The 19,710-nt window shown below is 34.9% G+C and overlaps 1 protein-coding gene across 1 annotated transcript; it reads right to left on the bottom strand.

The window, feature by feature from the left end:
• Positions 1 to 7,741: 7,741 nt before the first annotated feature.
• LOC149145441 (protein GLUTAMINE DUMPER 3-like) lies at positions 7,742 to 8,086 on the bottom strand. The gene has a single exon (XM_089452453.1). It carries the CDS (start codon positions 8,084 to 8,086, stop codon positions 7,742 to 7,744), a length of 345 nt encoding a protein of 114 aa, XP_089308579.1.
• Between the last annotated feature and the right edge of the window lie 11,624 nt (positions 8,087 to 19,710).

Below are 19,710 nucleotides of genomic sequence, written 5' to 3' on the forward strand. Positions count from 1 at the left end.
AAGGTAAAAAAATTGCAGTGACAGAACTTGACAAAGGTTTTTCCAACATGTAAGAATAATGACCTTTTAACATAAGGACAAAACCCTATAGATCCAAAACCCTAAGAATATGAAGCAACCGAAGTTATTAGTTGGTATACAAAATTTCTATTGTCGTAAATTTTGCATATAATGTCCTTTTGGGTGTCACAATAGCCCATTGCATAGAACTATCCTATGATTAAAACTTTTGGCTATGGTTAGAGCATGCCATGGAAATACCTGGTCCCTCTAATTTTCAAAAATAATCCTTTAGGTCCAAAAAAATAACCCCAAAATTTTGGGACACAAAAAACCATAGAAAAGCTACCAAGAAGATAGAGAATCCTTTGACTAGCAGAAGAGGTGTGCGGTCACAAATATTGACCTAGATTTGTCGTTTCCCCTTAATAACCAATGGTATCCATGGTGTCAAATTCCCTCATGAGAATGGAAAACAGTTTCTAGATTTGGCGTTTGGTGAGCTAACTTTCTTCGGGAAGACGCTACCCTACCTTAACAAGCCCATAGAATTGTATGTTCCTTGGATGTATATCCTTCATATTGTTCACCATGATCTAATCCACTCTGGCCTATTCAATACAATTAGGATTGAATTATAGAGGTCAATTTCTCAGCTACCTCCAAGGTGTCGAATAGAGGTCGAAAATATGGTCACAACAAATCTAGATTGGATATTCGATGCAGGGCAAGGAAAGAGGGATTGCCCAATTCACAAGCATTTTTTGTTACATTTTTTGTGATTGTTTGAAGTCCATATCAGACTGGTATCAACTTCTTATGGGGGCTTATGAGGTGCAATTTCTGTAAATGCAACAATATCATATCGCCAAACTAAATCTTGTGTGGAACCCAATGTTCGTCATGTTGGTATTTTTACTCGGTACTAGATTTTTGTAGGATATCATAAACTTTTTGTTCAAGGTGTTGGATATTTTCTACTAATTTCTCTACTATATCCACATGATATTTAATTTTCGAAGACCCTACCAGTAAAGATGAAATGGAAGTGTTGCATAACTTAGGGCCAATGGTTCGAACCCAACCTCATGTGAAAAGGATTGTTGCTAGTAAAGTTATGGAGGTATCAATTATAGCTATTCTGAACATATAGAAGGCTTTCATCCCATAAACATGGATTCATGGAGTCGTACATGTGCAAGATATCTACAATCATCTTCTTAACTACTTTTGTTTTTGCATCCATTTGGGAATGAAAGGTTGTTGATTTGGTAAACTCAGTATTCATTAGGGATTGTAGGCTAGACCAAAAGGTTTTGAAGAACCTACTATCCCTATCTAAGATAAAGATCTATGCTAGCCCAAGATTAAACAAGACATGCTCAAATAACTGGACTACGATATTGTTCTTGCATGATGCCTTATCATCCTAGAGATCCTAGTGACAACCAGAAACACATAATTACTAGCATGCCTAGTGGAGGTTGAATATGAAAAATAGTTAATGGAGATTAAATCCCAAGGCTTTTAGGGAATAGGTAGAGGAGTGTAAAATTCCTTCGTTTTTAAGGCTATTTTAGAAATGGCATAAAAAGTGTATGGTATAATAAATCGGTGGACATTGTATTGAAGGTTTAGTTAGTGAAAATATTTTTGAAGTACTACCATTTTCTTCTCCCCACTTAAGTTGCTTACTGCAAGACTATAATGTGCCTCCCAAATCGTCTTGGAATGCTTAGCTGAAGGAACACAAATATGTATCATGTAGCACAAGATAATGTCTTGGAGGTGGATGTTTAGAACGTGTTTACCTCATATGAGCATCTACTATGTAGCAACAAAGTTAAGTCACTATTGCACAAGTATGAAATCACAAAGGTCCCATTCCCACAAGGGTTATTAATTTTTGTTAGCACAACAACTAAGGGTCGAGTGATGAAGTCTAGAACAAGGTTGTTGTAGACCTTCTTGTACTTTATGTTTAAGTGGGACTTTTGTAGGTATGTGAATCGTTTTTTATGGTGTTCATTTTGTAACATTCCGTGTGCCTAGATGAATTGTGTAGGTCTATTATGAAACTAGGTGATTGTATGCTTCCAAGATATATAATGTTTTCACTCTCAACGTGCCTGCACATTGAAGTACATCTCCTAGGAATAGTTGGGGTATTTATGGATGATTATTAGAGAGAATTTCATTGAGATAGACTACTAGATATCCTTTATGCGTGGGAAATACACCAATAGCATAGGTAGAGACATATATCTCAATCTCAAATGTTTTTGTAGGCCTAGCAGGGTAATTGTCGGTGAAGAGAAGAGGAATTACTTTAAACTAGTGAATTCTTTCGATTGTTCTTTAGAATAGGAAAACTTAGAATTATCTCCACCCTTCATCACTTGAATTTCCAAGCGATATGAAATAAACACATAACAATCCTTTCATAAATATTAGCAATGATCGAGAAGTTCTCGAGCTATGTTACATTCCCTGGGGCTCACTAATCCTGGATGATTTAGATCTTGGTTGGGTTCACAAGAACATTGATTTCATCCATGATGTATCTGAAATATTTAATTCGATACATAAAATATCATAATTTATCCATGTTGACATACAACTTTTGTTGTTCAATGGTGCTTTGGATGAGTTAAATGTATTGCAAGTGTTCTTCCGAGGTTGTACTAAAGTGAAAGTGTCATCTAAATATATAATCACAGAAGAGTTTTTGAATAGCCCCATGATATTATCCATTATCCTTTTCAAGTTTCTTAGAGAATTATTCGACCCAAAGGGGACAACAAACCACTCAAAAAAAATTAATTATATTTTAAGGTTGTCTTCACATAGGGTATTTTTTAAGTGAGCGCAGTGAGATTAGGATTCTTAATGTCTTATAATGATTCTCATTAAAAATAACAAAAAATGTATATTCATTTTTTTATATGGTAGCCAACATACTTTATTTTTATTTTTAAAAAGCTATCTGAAAACTTAAGGTTAAGTAAAAAAGAAATTACACATCTCCCTCAAATTGAGTTGTAGGATGTACCTCAGTGTGAAACACACATGATATTGAAATAAACTAGTTTATATGAATATTCAAATATTTAAATTAAGTTCTATATTCAAATATTTTTAAAAAATATAAGAATTATACACAGTCTCTTGTTATATATATATAGAGAGAGAAAGACACCTCTCCCTAAAGTTCATATAATACTATAATATTTATCATGGTCATGATAATATTTAGACAGTGATAGTAAATTATTTTAACCACTTTTTCTTCTTACAATATTGTAAGATCAACAATGAACTATGCTATCTCTTAAAGTGAAATTGTGTCTTATAATAATTTTCATTAAAAATAACCAAACATATATATTCATATTTATTTTATATTATGCCCAATTTTAATTTTTAATTGAGAAAATACTTTATTTCTACTTTAAAAGTTACATGTGTTAATTCCAAATTAAACACATTAAAATTTACACAGTTTCTTCATTCAAAAGTGTAAAATATAATAATAAGTGTAAAATATAATAATATAATATTTAGTTTTATTACGACAAAATACAAATTAAATAAAATATAACTAAAAAGAATAATATATATTTAAAAAATGTAATATACATTTTACAAATCAATATAAAAAATATTATAATATTTATTTTATTTTTAAAATGTAACAATGGATTATATTTATTTTATTTATAACTTGATAATAGATAAAATTAATACAATATTTTATATTAAGATTAAAAAATATTAATAAATTTAATATAAATTAAATCAAAAAACATTTATACATTAATAAAAATATATATTTTTAATTTTTTTTAATTAACTATAATATCAACCATGAAAATTAATATAAGTTAATAAATTACATCCACATAAGTCTATTTTAACTTTAATGGTTAAAGTATTAAAAAAACACCCGAATTAATTTTAAAAGTGAAATATATTATTTTTCACAACAATTGAGATGGTAGTATTCATCTCACTTATACATGAGATATATCTCTACCCAATATAATATAATAAGATACAAAATTATTAATATAATATTAGAAAAGGAAACCTAGATTAAATATATTTTTTTTAACATAAAAGGAAAATATAAAAATAAAATTATATGTATAATATTTCTAATATTTATGTAAATATGATTATTGAGTTTTGAATATATGATGTTTGGGTTTATTGTTAAAATAATGTTTGATGTTAAAGTTAGTTAATTAAAAAGAACATTCTTGTAAATATGTCAATGGAGCCTAGCCATAGTGGTTGTGGGATGGAGTGTTATCTTTCCGGCACAGTTTTGAATTATGACTATATTGTTAGCACAATTTATTTCATGCCTATATAGGTTTCTTTAATGCTCTACTAGAGAGTTTGCATGTGGCTAAGATGAGGTGACACCATTAACCATGGCGTGTTTCTATGAGTTCTGCCAATCATACTTAGTTCTAGATACTATCTTATACATGATTGTTATGTGTAGGTTGTGGTAAAGGTTAGAATAGAAGACCATTTGTGGAATGATAGCTCGAGAGATGGTGAGCATGATGGTTGAATATATCACTATCTATTCATTGTAAATCGAATATGTGATGAACTCTCTCCATGGCTACCTAAAGGATTATTTGAGTCATTCTTCTATCGTACAATAGTATGTTGTTTCTATTTTAAATCAATGCAATGGATCCTTCATCTTTCTGTCTAATTGTGCTTTTTGGTCTTGCAAGTCACTATGGCTCCACATTCTTGACACCATCGAAACACTCCAATTCATTAGACCAAGGTGGAGCTCACAACGCATAATGGTGGGAATCCCTTTCATCACTCCTTTCTACCCACAATCAAACATCTCCTTCAAACATTAAGTGACAAGATTATGAGGGAAAGAGCATGTCACTCTGATGAGAAATTGAAATTCATGATTAAGCATCTCATTCCAGGCACACACACCAGTAGAACCTAGGACCCCCCAATACACTCAAACTTTTGTAGTGTGTGCTCTTCTCACTAAAGATGTAGACAAATTTTAGCTTAGAAAAGGTCTTGCCAATTTGGAAAACTGTAATCGCCCACAAATTACTCTTTTCACTTGGTTGGAAAAAAAAATCATGTTGTCCCTCATATTTGAAGCTACTCTGTTCTTCAATGATAACCCCATCAATCTCGATAAACCCTTTCTCAAATTACATGGTCTCTTGTTATAAATATTCTGTTAACTTTTTGTTTGTAACCTATAGTGATTTAAAACTGACTCAAGTTCACTCTAGTTTCAATATGATAAATGAACCTAAAAAATATTCTGAATACACTCTTGATAATAATTAGTTTATGCACACTATATAATACAAAACGTTTTGTCCCTCTCTTATCTAAATACCTACTTAAATTGAACGCCAAAAAAAAGCCAAAAAAAATATCTTCATTACTTTTATAGTGCTACAAAATTCTCTTGAACTCCCTTTCTCTTGCTTTAAATTTCTATGTATATGAAACAATATTTCTGACATGTTTTAATATATATTATTTTAATGTATAAAAACCAATATTTATAAAGCACTAAAATTAAAATAACTCGCAAGTGTTCTTAGTTTAGTTTTTTAACCCATGTTAATGTTCTATAGGTGGCCTGAATTTGAACTTACGGCATAACAGATTTCTTTCACACAGATACCCACTTTCCATGGGTTTTCACAGAGAACATTTTAGAATTAATAGTTCATAACCTCTTTCGATATGTTTTCGCCATTAATATATTTTGAATGCAAGGATGCTTAAGCCAGTACGTAACTTTAACATTCCACAATTTATGGCGGGATGGGAAGCAAAAAAAAACACTTTAATTTGGAAGACAGAAGAAAGGATCTTCGAGCAGCGTTAGATATTTTCGAATATAGTAATCCAAAAGAAGACTTGAGGTGAGATGAATAACCTCACACATCTTTTCATTTCTTAAAAAGATCTATAATGCTATTTCATTTTTTATTATGTTTAAATAATGGCATACAGGGACGACCATAAAAAACAAATGCAGAATTAATAAAAAAACCTATTTATAACTTGTCATTTTATAAACTCACGTCTATAAATGGATGTTATCTGAGTGAAAAGACATTTATTTTGGAGGCAATAGTTGTTCAGTGTTCGTTGTAAATGGACCTAAACTGTATTAATGTATTGAAACATTGCTTTAGATGGTTTTACTCAGAAACCAAGGCAAATGAAAAATCCTAAAAAATATGCAACACTCTCTAACGATGCCTCAGTACTACCTTGGAAATTGCGAAACCGAGGCGATTGAATTATGAAAAAAATGCCCTGCGCAGTTCCAGAAGAGCATTAGCATTATGTAAAAATGCCCTGCGCAGTTCCAGAAGAGCATTAGCATTATGTTGTTAATAATGAGAGTATAAAATATTTTTTTTTGAGGTGTAGACTATTGTTAACGTATTTATTGCGCAGGGCTTATCGGTTCAAAACAGATAGTGATCAACACAATTGGGAAAATTAAAAACACCTATTAGTCATAAATGCAGTTGCCAGAATCTAGAAATATAATTATAAAGGAACTCAATGGAAAATATCCAATTGGTCTATTTGATGGGAAAGTCAAAGTCAACGAAGGAGCTGTGGCTGCTGAGTAGTCATCATTCCGGAAGCTGGGAGACTATATCATTTCTGGGGAAGGGAGGACAAGGCACTAACATCAGAACAGAGATTATAGCCTTTTCACTTTCCAAAATAAAATAATTAAGACAGGGACAAATTTACATTCATGGAGATGATAGACTGGGTCAGGGATCAGTCCTCTTTCAACGCTCCTATCCTATCCAATTGGATGGGGCGTATTAAGAGATAGCCTAACAACTTTCAGAACATAACATACATGCACATCTACACAGAGCAGAATCAAGTGGCAGACCTCTCAAAGAGGGGTATTCACTTCGATCCAGGTAAATTTTCTTTTTCAGCTTACTCACATGGCTAGCTCTTGAACTATGGGTCTTTCTCTTCTTTATGGTGCACATATGGCTAGTTCTTGAACTATGGGTCTTTCTCAACTTTATAGTGCACATGCTTTTAAATAAAAATTAATACAATACATTTAAGTAAAAAAATTAGAATTTCTGGGCTCATATTAAAGCAGTATTTAAAATGGATCTATGTTCATTGTAATTTTTAGCTCTGCTAGAATATTGCGAAATTATTATTAGTAGACTTTTTTATAGCTCCCTCAAACCAATATAATTGTATAACAGAAGAACAAAAATGGAAAGACAGCGAAAAAAAATGAAAACCTGTAGAATGTAAAAAAGCTCTGAGAATGTACTCGTTAAAAACATCAATCTAGAATGAGAAAATTGAAACATTTTACATGCATAGGATTTTCACCAGTAATGAATGAATGAGATGGAAACTAAATCCTAACTTCCATTATCTACTATGTACGGCTAAATCTTAGTTGTGTCCGTTTTAGTTTGTATGCTCCAAAAATTGGGAGAAAGGCGTCACACTATTCGGGATCTTAGAAGATGTCGCGCGGATAAGAAATAACGCCTTGAATGAGGAAGATGCCAAATGATGAGATAGATGAAGTCAAACAAATTTCAATTATAATATTAGAGACTTCCAAATACACACTGCAAAAAAATTCTCCTCTTCTGTAAAACTAAATCCTATGAAACCACTTTGAATGCGCTGCAAGCTCTGACATTTATTTTGCAGATGTAGAGGTTGGGTTACCGATAAACGTTGGAGTGTCATCACCGGCCATTATCACAACTACTTTCACCCGCTTATCATCTGAACAAGGCGACATGTTATTCGCCAAAGTCTCATCCTTTTCAGCAGACCCAACACTTAAATCGCTAATCTGCCTTGAACTGTTATTTTCTTCTGGGTTAGAATCAGGAGAAACTTTCAGGTAGGAGCAAGCCAGAACGATCAGAGCAAAAACTATCACTGCGATCATGGAACCAACTCCACCCAGTAGAAATGGAATGGGCGAACTCCATACCGAAGGCGCACCAGTGCTAGAAGGCGCTGTAATATTTCTCATAGTGTTATATTCCCCACAGCTTAATTCCTTGTCAGAGGATTTTGATAGTGGGTACTCTGGATAGCCATTCCAAAGTGCCGGAGGGATCTATATTTATAACCATATTGGCCAGTACCCATTATTGGTTGTACATGGCAACAATGAGGAAAACATTGATGTCATACGAATATATTAGAGGTGCATACAATTTTCCATGGGTTACTACTTTCTAAAAAACTAATTATCGAATGGGCACACAATATATTCTTGAGATTTGCAACTTTTGGCTGACAGAAACCCGTAGACCAATCTAATATGTTCTTACAGTGTGCAGCTGATTAAATTACTTCATATCCTGTGACATCCACTATATAATGCTGATTTTATCTCTTAATTAAATCCATTATATAATTTTTCTTTCCTATCTAACATTATAAAGATAAAAAGATTTAATCTCCACTCGAAGAAACATTTTCGTCGTGTCTTCCGAATCTATGGCAGTGGGCATAAGTCACAGTTCTTCTGGGCATCATGGTATCTTGTCTGGTTGGCTGCTTAAAAGCAACCGTGGTTGTTTAAAATTTTATATCTTACGAGGATAGGCTGTTTGTATTGGTGTGGGGCCTCCAATATTTTTAATTGTATATCTTATGTGGATAGGCTATCTTTATTGGCGCGGGCTGTCCGTATTGGCATGGACTCTCCAATATTCTAGAAATGGAATATATTGTTGTATACACTACTTTTTTGATACATTGAACATACAAACCCTGCAAAAAAAAAAAAAATTGATACATTGAACCAGGTAATTTTTTTCACATAGCAAAGCAGAGATCATAGATATGTAGGGAGATTTGATTATGACACTAGTAGTTGAGAATAATTAATATTATTTTGTTATTAATGGAGAAAATAGTTACGTTGTTGTAACTTTTTCCCTAGTTTAGGATTAGTTCCTATAATTATGGGGTTTGGGTGCAACTTCCTATTTCCTAGTATTGTATTTATTGATGTAACCTTTGATTGATTGTGGAATAGAGTGGACGAGAGTGATCTCTCAAGTTTTGTGAGTGTAGTCTCCAGGTGCAGGCCATACCTGAGAGCTACAACTCTTTCTTTTCAATTCTGTTCACATTTTATCTTGGTATCAGAGTTCAGATTGAGTGAGCCTGATCTTTTGTCACCTGTGAGGTTGAAGTGCCTGTAGTAGCTAGCTTGCCTGTGTGGCTGGAATAGCCTGTGTGGCTTAACATGCCTTTGTGGCTGTGTGTACACGAGAGCTCTTTGCTCGATTGAGCAGGTGGACTGCAGAACACCTGGCTCGAACTCGAAAATTTTGGCGCGGATTTTTCACGGATTGGCGTGGATTTTGCGTTGACAGTCGCGCCAATAGAGGAATTAGCGCGGTTATTGAGGAATAAACTACGCCAGAGCGCCAAAAAGCCCAATTAGCGCGGGATTTTACCTAGAAAGTCGCGCCAAATAAAACAAGAAAACAAGGCCAAAGTCCTGTTGAAGATGTCTGTGAAAGACAATGTCATTGCACACATCAGAGACTGTAAAACGTCCGCAGAGATTTGGACGAAAATCAAGAATCTGTATGAAACCCAGAATACAAACAGAGTTTTGGGTCTGAAAAGCAAGCTATTTTCAATGAGGATGGACGAAAGGGAGTCTACTACTGCATTTGTCGCACGAATTAAGGATGTTAAAGACGGATTGGTGGCCATTGGAGTGGCGGTGGCTGATGAAGATCTTGTTGCAATCACAATGAATGGGATGCGTGATGATTTCCAAACCTTCATCACTGGAGTCTCGGCAAGGGATAAAACGCCCACTTTTGATGATCTCACTGCGATCTTGCAGCAAGAGGAAGAGCGACGGCAGAATCTGAATCTGAACCCCCAAAGTGACGATCTTGCGCTGGTGGCAAAACGACGACTATCTAAAGGGAAGCAGTCACAGCAGCAATCAGTCCAGAAAGGAGGAACAACACATAAAAATCATTGTCATAAAGGTATGCTTCCAAATCATTCTGAAAAGAAATTTTTTTATTGTGGAAAGAAGGGTCATATACAGAGAGATTGTTATCATAAGAGGCAGGCCAATGAGGCAAGGAGGAGACAGGTAAATCCAAAACACAGAGGATATTTTGTTGAAGAAGAAGACTTCAGTCATGAATTTCGACTGTTCACAGTCGACTGTGCCCTTTCTGCATCAAATGAAGATGACATCTGGTATGTCGATTCCGGAGCATCCTCTCACATGACAGGTAATAAAGAATTTTTCGACAGTCTTGAAGAAATTATAAATGGATCAAAAATATATCTAGGGGATGATAATGGATATCAGATTAAAGGTCATGGGGTGATTTCAGTTAAGTTACCAAATGGAAAAATTAGTCACCTTTCAAATGTTTTATATGTACCTGGAATAAAGAAAAACCTGATATCTGTATCCATGATGGCTGACCAAGATATGAATGTCGAATTCTTCAAGACTCACTGTGTGATAAAGGATTGCAGGAATGAAATTGTTGCAACAGCATGCAAGTTGGAGGCCTATACAGATTGGATGCAAAAAGTATATCAAAGCAAGCCATGGTTGCAGGAGAGTCGACAGCTGAACAACTCTGGCATCAGAGGTTTGGTCATCTGAATCTGCAGGATCTCATGTTGTTACAGAAGAAAGGTATGGTCGAAGGTCTCCCCATCTTTCGTAACATTCAGTTAAACTGTGATGGTTGTGCCTTAGGAAAGATGCACAGAGAACAGTTCCCTGTGCATGATAGGAGGAGGCAAACAGAAATCTTAGAGCTAGTGCACACTGATGTATGTGGTCCCATGCAAACAAGGTTGCTAGGGGGAGCATACTAGTTTTTGTTGTTTACTGATGACTGCACTAGGTATTCATGGATTTATTTTCTAAACAAGAAAAGTCAAACTTTCCAATGTTTTACAGATTTCAAAACCCTGGTGGAAAGACAGTGTGGAAAAAGTATTAAAATTCTCCGATCTGATCAAGGAGGAGAATACAAATCAAAGGAATTCATGAAATACTGCAAAACTCACGGGATTGTTCAGCAGTATACAGTGCCGCACACACCACAGCAAAACGGAGTTGCAGAGCGTAAAAACAGAACCCTGGTAGAGTGCGCAAGGAGCATGCTGCAAGGTAAAGGTCTATCTAATATTTTTGGGCAGAAGCGATAAATACTGCTGTATATTTGAAAAATAGAAGTCCTACCAGGTTTCTTGGCTTCAAAACCCCTTTTGAAGCCTTATATGGATTTAAACCAGCAGTAAACCACTTCAGAGTCTTTGGGTCAAAGGCATTTGCACATGTACCCAAAGCTGATAGAAAGAAACTAGACCCTAAGGCAGTCAAATGCATCTTTGTTGGTTATGGCACAGAGTTTAAAGCATACAAATTGTTCAATCCTGAGTCTCGTAAGACATTTGCAAGTAGAGATGTAGTCTTTCATGAACAGGTAAAGGGAAGGAAAGTTGATGTTGGAGATGATTGGCACATTCCATTGCTGTTGGAGGAAAGCAGCGAGGATGAAAGGGAGCAGGAACAGGAGCAGAAAGAAAAGATTGAAGAAGAACAACAAGAAGGTGAAAGAGCAGGCCCAGTTATTGCAGAAGAAAACAAATTTGAGGTATGTCCCCTACCAAGAAGGTCAGGTAGGAAGACTCAATTACCATTGAAGTTGAGAAACTATGCGTTGATGTCAAAGATTTTGAACATTATAGAGCCCTCTAATTATAAAGAAGCTAGTCAATTTGAGGAATGGAGAGCTGCAATGAATGAGGAGATGGAATCAATTCTTAGAAATAATACTTGGGAATTAGTAGAGCTGCCTAAAAATAAAACACCTATAGGAAGCAAGTGGCTGTTTAAACCAAAAATGAATGCAGACGAAAGTATAGATAAGTTAAAAGCAAGGTTGGTTGCAAAAGGATATTCACAGCAGGAAGGTATAGATTTTGATGATACTTTTGCACCTGTAGCAAAGCTAAATACAATTAGAATTCTTATTGCTTTAGCTACTAAATGTAATTGGGAATTACACCAACTTGATGTTAAATCTGCATTTTTAAATGGTCATTTAAAAGAAGAAATTTACTTAGTACAGCCAGAAGGATATGTAAAGCAGGGGCAAGAAAATCTTGTTTGCAGATTGAAAAAGGCTTTATATGGTTTAAAGCAAGCACCCAGGTCTTGGTATGAAAAGGTTGATTCTTTCTTTATAGAGTATGCTTTCCATAGAAGCTTAAATGACCCAAATTTGTATACCAAGTACAATAATCAGCGGCAGATTATTTTGATTTCTCTATATGTGGATGATATGATTCTAACAGGAAATGCAGATGACTTAATCAGAGGAATCAAAAGGCTCATGGCACAAGTTTTTGAGATGAAAAATCTCGGAAGCCTTCACTATTGTCTAGGATTAGAAGTATTCAGAGATATTGGGCAAACTTTTCTTACCCAAGGGAAGTATGCTAGAAATCTGTTGGAAACTTTGGTATGGATCAGTGTAGAACAACAGCGACACCTTTGCAGCAAAATTTGAAATTGAGCAGTGACAATGGCACTAAGGAGGTAGATGCCACAATGTACAGACAGCTGGTTGGCAACCTTATATATCTTACAACAACCAGACCCGACTTGGCATACTTAGTTAGTGTATTAAGCCAATTCATGTCAAAACTGCGTGAAAGTCACTCGACAGCAGCAAAAAGCGTGTTGAGGTATCTTTGTGGTACTGTTCATTTTGGCATTTTATACACTGATGTATCTGATGTTACTCTAGCAGGTTTTTCAGACTCAGACTGGGCAGGTAAACCTGGATGATCGGAGGTCCATCACAGGTTATGCATTTAACATAGGTTCCGGGGTAATTGCATGGAGCAGCAAGAAACAAAGTACTGTAGCTTTGTCGTCATGTGAAGCTGAATATCAAGCATTGTGTGCAGCAACATGTGAAGCAATCTGGTTGAGGAAACTTCTTAACGATGCAGGAAAAGAACAGAAGCAACCCACTTCTATCAAAAGCGACAAGCAGAGCACTATCAAATTAGCATACAATCCAGTGTTTCATAAAAACACCAAACACATAGACACCCAGTTTCACTTTGTTAGAGAAAAAATACAGTCAAAAGAAATTGCTGTCGAATATTGTAAAACTTGTGACAATGTGGCTGATATTTTTACAAAGCCTCTTGCATGAGTGAAATTTGAATTGTTTAGAAAGATGCTAGGAGTCCAGCAGAACCCTTTCTCCATTAAGGGGGGGAGTTGAGAATAATTAATATTATTTTGTTATTAATGGAGAAAATAGTTACGTTGTTGTAACTTTCTCCCTAGTTTAGGATTAGTTCCTATAATTATGGGTTTTGGGTGCAACTTCCTATATCCTAGTATTGTATTTATTGATGTAATCGTTGATTGATTGTGGAATAGAGTGGATGAGAGTGATCTCTCAAGTTTTGTGAGTGTAGTCTCCAGGTGCATGCCACACCTGAGAGCTACAACTCTTTCTTTTCAATTCTGTTCACATTTTATCTCTAGTAAGTACCTTTCGTATCAGATAAATTTCGAACATATTTATAGGGAGCAGAAGGCAACATATTTATTATCCAAGAGAGTAATTGACAAAGATTTAAGTAGGTTTTTCTTTTCTGCACATGAACATAGAGTCATGATAAATGATGGCAACATTAATTTCTTAGAGTTTTCATGGCTTGATCGACTGCTACATATTTTTAGACAAAATGTAAAGAAAAATCAGAGAATTGACAGTAGATCTGGAGAAGGTGATCCCTCATGTTTTGTTTTTGGTTGAAAATATAGTTTTTTTCATTGACTATAAATGTAAGAATCATACGAGGAATAGTAAAATCAAACTGTACAAATGTTGTTAGGATGTTTATCCAAGAATTATAGGATTTTTAAAGAATGACGGGAATACTATGCACATATGTACTATATGATTTTTATTAATATAAACCATAAACCTTTTTTTTCCATTTAAAAACATTAAACGTGTAATCCCTGGCAAAATGGATCAGATTTTACTATTCCTCGTATGATTCTTTTTTTCATTCTTACTGAAAAAAAAATCATACGAGGAATAGTAAAATCAAACTGGACAAATGTTGTAAGGATGTTTATCCAAGAATTATAGGATTTTTAAAGAAAGACTGGAATACTATGCACATATGTACTATCTGATTTTTATTAATATAAACCATAAACTTTTTTTTCCACTAAAAAACATTAAACGTGCAATCCCTGGCAAAATGGATCAGATTTTCTTCTATATAACAATATGCACGAGTTGTTAGGGCAGTATTTTAATTGGTTTTTATTTCACTTTTTTGGGAAATTTTTTATTTTAACTTAATCAATTTAAAAATGGCTAATATTTTTTAATATATTTCTACTATCAATGACCTAATATTTCCATTTCACCCCCATTACAAATTCCACAAGAATCCCCAAAATGGCATCCTCGCGTAACATATTTGTTCTCTATTACGTCTCCCGCTGAGTATAGCATATTTGTTTCGTATTTACAATCTTATATATACACCCACACTGAGTTTAGCCATTGGATTGTGTACAACATCCCAAAATGTTTATTCGATACTTTAGTAATATTTAGACATGGATTAGTTACTGACATCCTTGAATTGAATGAACTATTGTGCACAAGAACGAAATTTGTAATATTTTTGTCATTAGCTTCTCATGCTATGAACAGCTCGTCATCAACCTTCTATGATAAAGATTGAATAATAGAAGTAAGAAAGTCGTTGAATTTGTTGAACCATGTATAACAAAATGTTGGCGTTAACTTGTTAGATTGCTAATTTTTGGATTAACATTGGGTTAGTTTGGGTAGTTATTGGAGTCCAAGAACTCTTGGGAACTAATTCAACTATTTCCTATATGTATTTATATGTACAACATGTACATAATTCTTTGAAATCATTTAATATACAGATTATTTGGTTTGTGGTCCTCTGTGTTTTACAGTAGTATGTGTTTATATGTACAACATGTACATAATTCTTTGAAATCATTTAATATACAATTTATTTGGTTTTTGGTCTTGTGTGTCTTACAGTGGTATTGGAGTGGGTAATTTATCCACTTGTTGATTGAGTTGAGCCACTAGTTTTGTGGCCTTCTTGTGTGATCCAATTCATGCTTGTTTTCGTTGTTGTTTTGTCGTGTAGTGGACGGAGCAACGCAGTAAAAGGATTCAATGTCATTGATTTAACTTTGGATGAATTGAGAGTTCAATTCTCAGGATGAATTGATGTTGTGCATAATTGTGTAATGTAGCTAGAAGCGAAGAGGCCTGTGAGAATTTCTCATCGGAAATGAGGATGGAGGGACCTGGAGTCTGCGTGCTGTGTGTCATTTTCATTTCCAGAGTAAAAGTAAAAAACAACGACTTGAAATATTGAGTCTTTGAAAATCAAGGTCAGGGCACCCTCCTCATGTATTTTCCTGCAAAATCTCTGTTGAAACAAATTTTGAGGTTTGAAGTTCTAGACGAGTGTTAATTGTTTTAAATTTTTTTATGGTAACTTCTACTCCCATCTCAACCTTTGTAGAGAAAATATTTATGACTGTAGAAGAAACCTGATTTCTTGGGCGTTGTAACCTTCCTAGTTATTTCTTTCATGAAAATTATGAACTCCTTCCAAGTGTTGTTGAGTACGTTAAAGAATAGCTCCATTTTCATTACTACGTAGATCTAGAGATAAAAATGCATATTTACCTGTCTTCACGACTTCATTCAGTCGAGTCAGATTCTTTTGTATATCGAATGCATTCGACACCATTGACTGTAACTTGGCATGTTGTTGTTCGATCGATCATGTAGGGACTAAATGTGTGTTGAAAGACCATGCTGATTTCATAGATGATTTTTTTTAATAATTAAAAAAAAGCATATGCAATATGTTCTGACAAGCAATCAAGAAGCCAATATTTTTTGTTGTTTTATTTATGGATGTTTGTTAAGATCAATGAAAAAAGAATTTTTTTGTGAAGAGTTATGATATTCTTTAAAAAAAAAAAAAATTGGAAATGCACCGATTGTTGAAATACTAATTTCAACTGCAGCACCGGTTAAACAACGATCGGAAATATTTTTGAAAAACCGCCAAATTTCCACGCACTACCTTTTACCAAATGCTGGTATTTCTCGAGGGCAGCGAGCACATCCATCAGCGGACACGTGTCTGAGCATTTTTGCCAAAACTACTTTCCCCGGCATGTAAAGCTCAAAAGAAAGGGCCGTGGGATATTGATTGACAGTCATTCGATTGATAGCAAGGTTTGATGTACAGGCCTGGACCAGGAGCCATTTATTACTTGACGTGAAGTGAAATTTTCATTGACAGCCATCATTTATCAGTGAAATAATTAATGAAATTTACTACGGCCGTAGAATGTAGGTAAAGTTTTTAATTTTATTTTTTTTAATTCACGGGAGTATGGCACAAGTAAAAAAACGTATTGTCATGTTTTTTTTAGTTGTTGAAACAAAGTAATGTAATCCGCAGCAGCGCAAAAGTAAGAAGAAGAAAAAATTTTACGCAGCAGTGAATTTTTTTTTAAGCAGAGACAAAGTTTTTTTTTGGAATGCACAGCAGTGCAGAGACTACAGCGTAGCATTTTTTTTTGTCTGAGTATCTACAGAGCAGGACGTTTGTTTTTGGTCTGCCGCTTCCGTGAGCTCAACTAAGCTCCATTATCAATCTACCCATGAAAAAATTTAACAGCTCTCTGCTGGACTTGATTAAGGATTTGGGCTTCATTTGTTGGTCAAAAGTTTTTTCCAGTTTTATTTAGAAGAATCCCTCTGTGAGAGGAATAATTTTGTAACAATAGTCTTATTAATGAATGCAAAGTTTTTTTTTTTGTGTGTGAAAAACTCTATCCCCTGTGTTAAGAAACATAGCATTATTCTCTGTTCAGTCATTTTTGTTTGGAATTATCAAAAATTTCCAACATGGTATCAGAGCTTGTCCAGGCTCTTTGAAGGTGTCAAAGAAGCTGAAGGAAGGATTTCTTTTGCAGCGACTTCTTCAGCAGATTGAAGACTTAGTCAAGAAAGAATCCAAGGTATTTCTCAAGTTAGTTTTTGTGTTATTGTTGAAGACAGTCAGTGATTTTAAATACACAATCAAGTATTTTGAAGCATAGTTAAGAGTGCAAGAATGGCTCGAGCCAGCACTAGCATGGGTATCTATAATACTCAGCTCCCACAATTTAATGGGAAACACTATGACTATTGGGCAATAACTATGAGAGCTTTGCTTGCTTCCCAAGACTTATGGGAATTTGTTGAGGATGGTTTTGAAGAACCAGTAAATGAAAATGAGTTTAATAATTTAACTCAGGCAGAGGAAGATTGTTGAAGAGCAATAAGAAGAAGGATTCTAAAGCCCTCTACTTTTTGTATCAAGCAGTGCATGAGAGTGTGTTTCCAAGGATAGTAGCAGCCAAGAGATCCAAAGAAGCATGGGAAACTCTCAAGATATTCTAGCAAGGCATGGTGAGAGTGAAGACAACAAAACTACAGTTGCTGAGGAGAGATTTTGAGACTCTCTGCATGAAGTAGTCAGATAATATTGACTCATTATTCACACATGTGATTGGTCTGGTCACACAGACAAGGTCTCATGGAGAGATTCTTGAAGAAAGGAGGACTGTGGAGAAACTATTGAGGATCCTACCCTCAAGGTTCGATGTGATTTTCACCACCATAGAAGAGATAAAGGATCTCACAAACTTCTCAGTTGATGAAGTACATGCATCACTGATAACACATGAGCAGAGATTGAGTAGAAATGAAAACTCATCTCTAGAGCATGCCTTTAAGACCCAGATGTTCTTTGGAAGAGGAAGAGGTCAAGGCAGAGGAAACAAGAGAGGAAAAGGCAGAAGCCAAAACAGAGGTGGAAGAAATAGTCCAGCAAATGCTCAAGGAAGAGGCAGCAATCCAAATCAGAACCAAGGCCAAGGCAATAACCAACAAAGTGCACAACATCATGCTCAAGGACAAAGGTATGATAAATCCAATGTCCAATGTCACTATTGTAAAAAATATGGGCATTATTAAAATGAATGTAGGAAAAAGTAGCATGATATGAATAATAGAACTGGTGCAAATTTCACTAGAGAAAATATCAGCCAAGATAATTTGTTTCTACCCTGTAATATGGCTAAAGAAATGAGTGAAGATGTATGGTTTCTAGACTTCGGTTGCAGTAACCATATGACAGAAAACATAGCCCTGTTTTCTATGTTAGATCAGAGTGTGAAGTCACGAGTAATATTAGGGACTGATAATAAAGTTTCTGTTATGGGAAAAGGACAAGTAAATGTCTTAACAAAGAAAGGTGAAAATAAAACCATTGATGTTTATTATGTTCTTGGAATGACATCTAACCTTATAAGTATTGGACAACTTATTCAAAAGGGGTACAATGTTTTCTTTGTGAATGATGTATGCACCATCATGTATAAAACACCCAACAAACAATGTATTGCTGAAGTGAAGATGACAGGGAACAAGATGTTCCCTCTCAGGATGAAAGAAGATTTAAAAAATGGAGAAGAAATAGCAGCAGTGACACAAGAAGCTTTCCAAAGCAAACCAAAAGATGAAAATTGGTTGTGGCACTTGAGATTTGGACATCTCAACTTTGGAGGTCTTAACTTGTTGAATAGGAAAGTAATGGTAAGAGGACTACCATTGATAGAGAAACCAAACAGCCTTTGTGAAGGTTGTATCTTGGGAAACAACACAGAGAAAGTTTTCCATCTGGGAAAAGAATAAGGGAAAAAACACCCTTAGAGATTGTCCATTCAGATTTATGTGGACCGATGCAAACTCCATCACTTGCAGGCAAGCCACTATATGCTAACATTTATTGATGATTTTACTAGAAAAACTTGGGTTTATTTCTTAAAGAACAAAAGTGAAGTGTTTGAAAGATTTTTCAATTTCAAAGCACTTGTAGAAAACCAAAGTGGGTTCCATATCAAAGTTCTAAGAACTGATAGAGGAGGTGAGTATATCTGCAAAGAACTTCTAAGTTTTTGTAGAGATAACAGAATTCATAAGTAGTTTACCACTAGGTACACTCCGCAGCAAAATGGAGTTGCCAAAAGGAAGAATAGGACAATCATGGATATGGTGAGGAGTATGTTAAAAGCAAAGCATTTTCCAAATGATTATTGGGCTGAAGCTGTACACTGTGCAGCATACATTTTGAATAGATTCCCTATAAAAGCAGTCATGAACAGAGTGCTGGAAGAAGCATGGAGTGGGACAAAGAAAGGAGTCACCAACATGAAAGTTTTTGGATGTGTGGCTTATGCACACACTCCAGATCAACTAAGGAAGAAGTTGGACAGCAAAGGGGAGAAATGTATTTCCATTGGGTACAGTGAGGAATCCAAAGCTTATAGGTTGTATAACCCATCCACCAAGAAGCTTATTGTGAGTAGAGATGTTCAGTTTATTGAGGAGGAAGCTTGGGATGGGAGCATAGAGAAAACAATGAATGTTAAAAACTCGTTGTCTCATGATGAAGATGATGAGGAGA

The sequence above is a fragment of the Pinus tabuliformis genome, chromosome X (genome assembly GCF_031772625.1).
Source record: "Pinus tabuliformis cultivar Carrire ecotype Pingquan chromosome X, CPIR1, whole genome shotgun sequence".
Lineage (NCBI taxonomy): Eukaryota > Viridiplantae > Streptophyta > Pinopsida > Pinales > Pinaceae > Pinus > Pinus tabuliformis.

Bases quoted from the DNA above. Each gene is read 5' to 3' on its own strand.
- LOC149145441 (XM_089452453.1), bottom strand. From the start codon at position 8,086: ATGAGAAATATTACAGCGCCTTCTAGCACTGGTGCGCCTTCGGTATGG.